General features: G+C 32.9%; 1 protein-coding gene across 1 annotated transcript; it reads left to right on the forward strand.

The window, feature by feature from the left end:
• The first annotated feature begins 243 nt into the window (after nucleotides 1-243).
• On the forward strand, nucleotides 244-1,603 carry LOC139862395 (E3 ubiquitin-protein ligase ATL6-like). Its single transcript, XM_071850992.1, has one exon. It carries the CDS (start codon nucleotides 512-514, stop codon nucleotides 1,460-1,462), a length of 951 nt encoding a protein of 316 aa, XP_071707093.1. The 5' UTR covers nucleotides 244-511; the 3' UTR covers nucleotides 1,463-1,603.
• The last annotated feature ends 981 nt before the right edge of the window (nucleotides 1,604-2,584 follow it).

The following is a 2,584-nucleotide window of genomic DNA, read 5'->3' on the forward strand; positions in this document are numbered from 1 at the left end:
ATGGCAGAATTATTTTGGGTTTGATTATAGGGAGATAAGGATATGAATGGAGATAACTAACCATCGTTATGTTGAGGGACCAACTGTGTAAAAAATTAACGTTGGTGACTTGATACCTGATTTATAAGTCATGGCTGGCATACAATAGCACATAATTAAAAGTTGAATGCATACAATAAGAATTTTAAAAATTGAATGCATACCATAAAAATTTAGTAAAAGTTCAATACATTTTCATATATTTTTATCTTACGACTCTTAAAAGATTTACTCCATGATTAATATATCAATCATTGATTTCCCTGTTTTTACAAAAAGAACTCATATCTTTCAACAGTCCCTTACTACCCGTTTGTTCTACATAGACATATCTCAATTTCATACTTCATCACCACTTCCTTCTTCCTCACGACAACCAATTATCATCCATCCATTACAAATATAAATACTTTCAACTTTTTTCATTAATTAACATTTAATCAATTTCAAGCAATAATTCATACTAGTAACAATGAACATTTCCTTCATTCACAACATATTCATGTATTTGCTTTTGATTCTGCTTCTATTATTCGTACCTCGAACATCACCTCAGTCGATTCGAGCTGGTACATCTCCTGCTTATCCGTACGATTTCGGCGGCAACGTAAGTCCTCCAGTGAAAATAATTCTAGCGTTTTTGATATTCGGTATGTTTTTAATCGCCTTCCTTGCGTTATACCTACGCAAATGTCTAGAAACTTCGTCATCAGTCGAAACTAACGGATCGATTCCAATTGTTAACAATCATCTTTCGAGATTGAAGTTCGGTTTAGATCGTTCGTTACTCGAATCTTTTCCGGTGTTTCGTTACTCCGACGTAAAAAATTTAAAAATCGGTAAAGGAACGCTAGAATGTGCTGTATGCATATCTGAATTTGCGGATAATGAGCGGTTACGGTTTCTGCCTAAATGCCTTCACGTTTTTCATCCTGATTGTATTGACGCGTGGTTAGCTTCACATGTCACGTGTCCTGTGTGTCGAGCTGATTTAACTAAAGGTAAACTCGAGTTTAACCACGAGTTAACTCAAGTACAAGTGGAAAATTCTAGAAATGGAAATCGAAACAGAACTGATAGTGAGATTGTTGAGGTGGAAGAAGTATCAGAAGATTTCAAGTTAAGGCGATCGCATTCTACGGGGCATTCGCTAGTTTCGCCCGGTGAGAATTGTGAACGATATACGTTGAGGTTACCGGAGGATGTACGGAAGCAAATTGTGACGTTGAAAAGAGCAAAAAGTTGTGGATTTGGTGTTGATGGTAATTCTAGAAGGGGAGTACGGAGGTGGACACCGGATCGGATATGTGGCGGGTCGGATCTATGGAATGATACGGTGACAAAGATGCCGGGTTTTATTGGGCGAACTGGGTCGGTTGGTAAAAGTGATCCGGGTCAATCATCTGTCTCTGTTCCGGTTTAGAAGACTTTTGGGTTATTTAGATTGTTCTTTTCTTGCTAATTTTTTTTTTTAATTATTAAAAACAGTGAAGTGATGTTTGGGCAAGATTTAATTATATGTGTGGTGATTAGTGTTGCAAAATTAGGCTTAGTGAAAGTGAGAGGAAACTTGATTTATTTTTGATTTATAATAAGTAGAGTTTTTAATCTAGTTTAAATAATTACAAAGAGGAAAAAAAAAAAAAATTGATATAAGAACCAACTTAACACGTATAGCTTAAAGAATTCATAAAAAGATGGATGAGGAGCGCGTTTCGTAGCTGAAATTTTTATAAACAAAAATATTAAACGTGCTGTGTTTTTAGTACAAAATATGCAGTATCCTAATAACTACTCCTTCCGTCTCAATTATATAGTATTGATTTCTTTTTTTGTCTGTCTCAAATTAATAGTCCATTTTCATAAATTGATAAAAATAATCGGTTAAAGTACTTTTATACCCTTACTTTATTTAAGTAAGTAAAAATATAAATAAAGAGTAAACGATAATACTGGAATAGATAGAAAAGTACATGTGTCAGTCAATTATTTTTTAAAATATGTGATTTTTGTCTGGTGACTATTAAATTTTTTAAAATATGTGATTTTTGTCTGGTGACTATTAAATTTAAAAGGAGGGAGTATTATTTAGAGAACTGATGGGGACAGAGTGTAATCAACTTAATGAGATATCTGGATTTTTAGTCAATGAGTAAGTCTAAAAGGAATAAACATTAGAATCTATTCTACTCTTACTATTTAATTTTGAATGTCTACAACTCCGATAGTAGTAAAGATCAGAACATATCCTATCCCTATAATTCAATTATAATGCAATAACAACTAGTGTAAACTTCTAATATCAATAACTAAACTGTCATCTTTACATGACAACACCTGAATGTGTACATTTTTTTTGTTACTTACAGGTTGGTGCGATGAAGTGTTCAATTTCATAGTAGTTGGTAGTAAATACTAATTAATGTGGGCAAACTATAAATAGAAATTGTAGAATACCTCTGATGCAAAATTCAAAAAGAATTTTGGATTCATGAGAACCATAATCACATAGGTGATGATATCTACACAACTAATTTTTACAAAT

Source organism: Rutidosis leptorrhynchoides, chromosome 8 (assembly GCF_046630445.1).
Source record: "Rutidosis leptorrhynchoides isolate AG116_Rl617_1_P2 chromosome 8, CSIRO_AGI_Rlap_v1, whole genome shotgun sequence".
NCBI classification, from domain to species: domain Eukaryota; kingdom Viridiplantae; phylum Streptophyta; class Magnoliopsida; order Asterales; family Asteraceae; genus Rutidosis; species Rutidosis leptorrhynchoides.

Bases quoted from the DNA above. Each gene is read 5' to 3' on its own strand.
- LOC139862395 (XM_071850992.1), top strand. From the start codon at position 512: ATGAACATTTCCTTCATTCACAACATATTCATGTATTTGCTTTTGATT.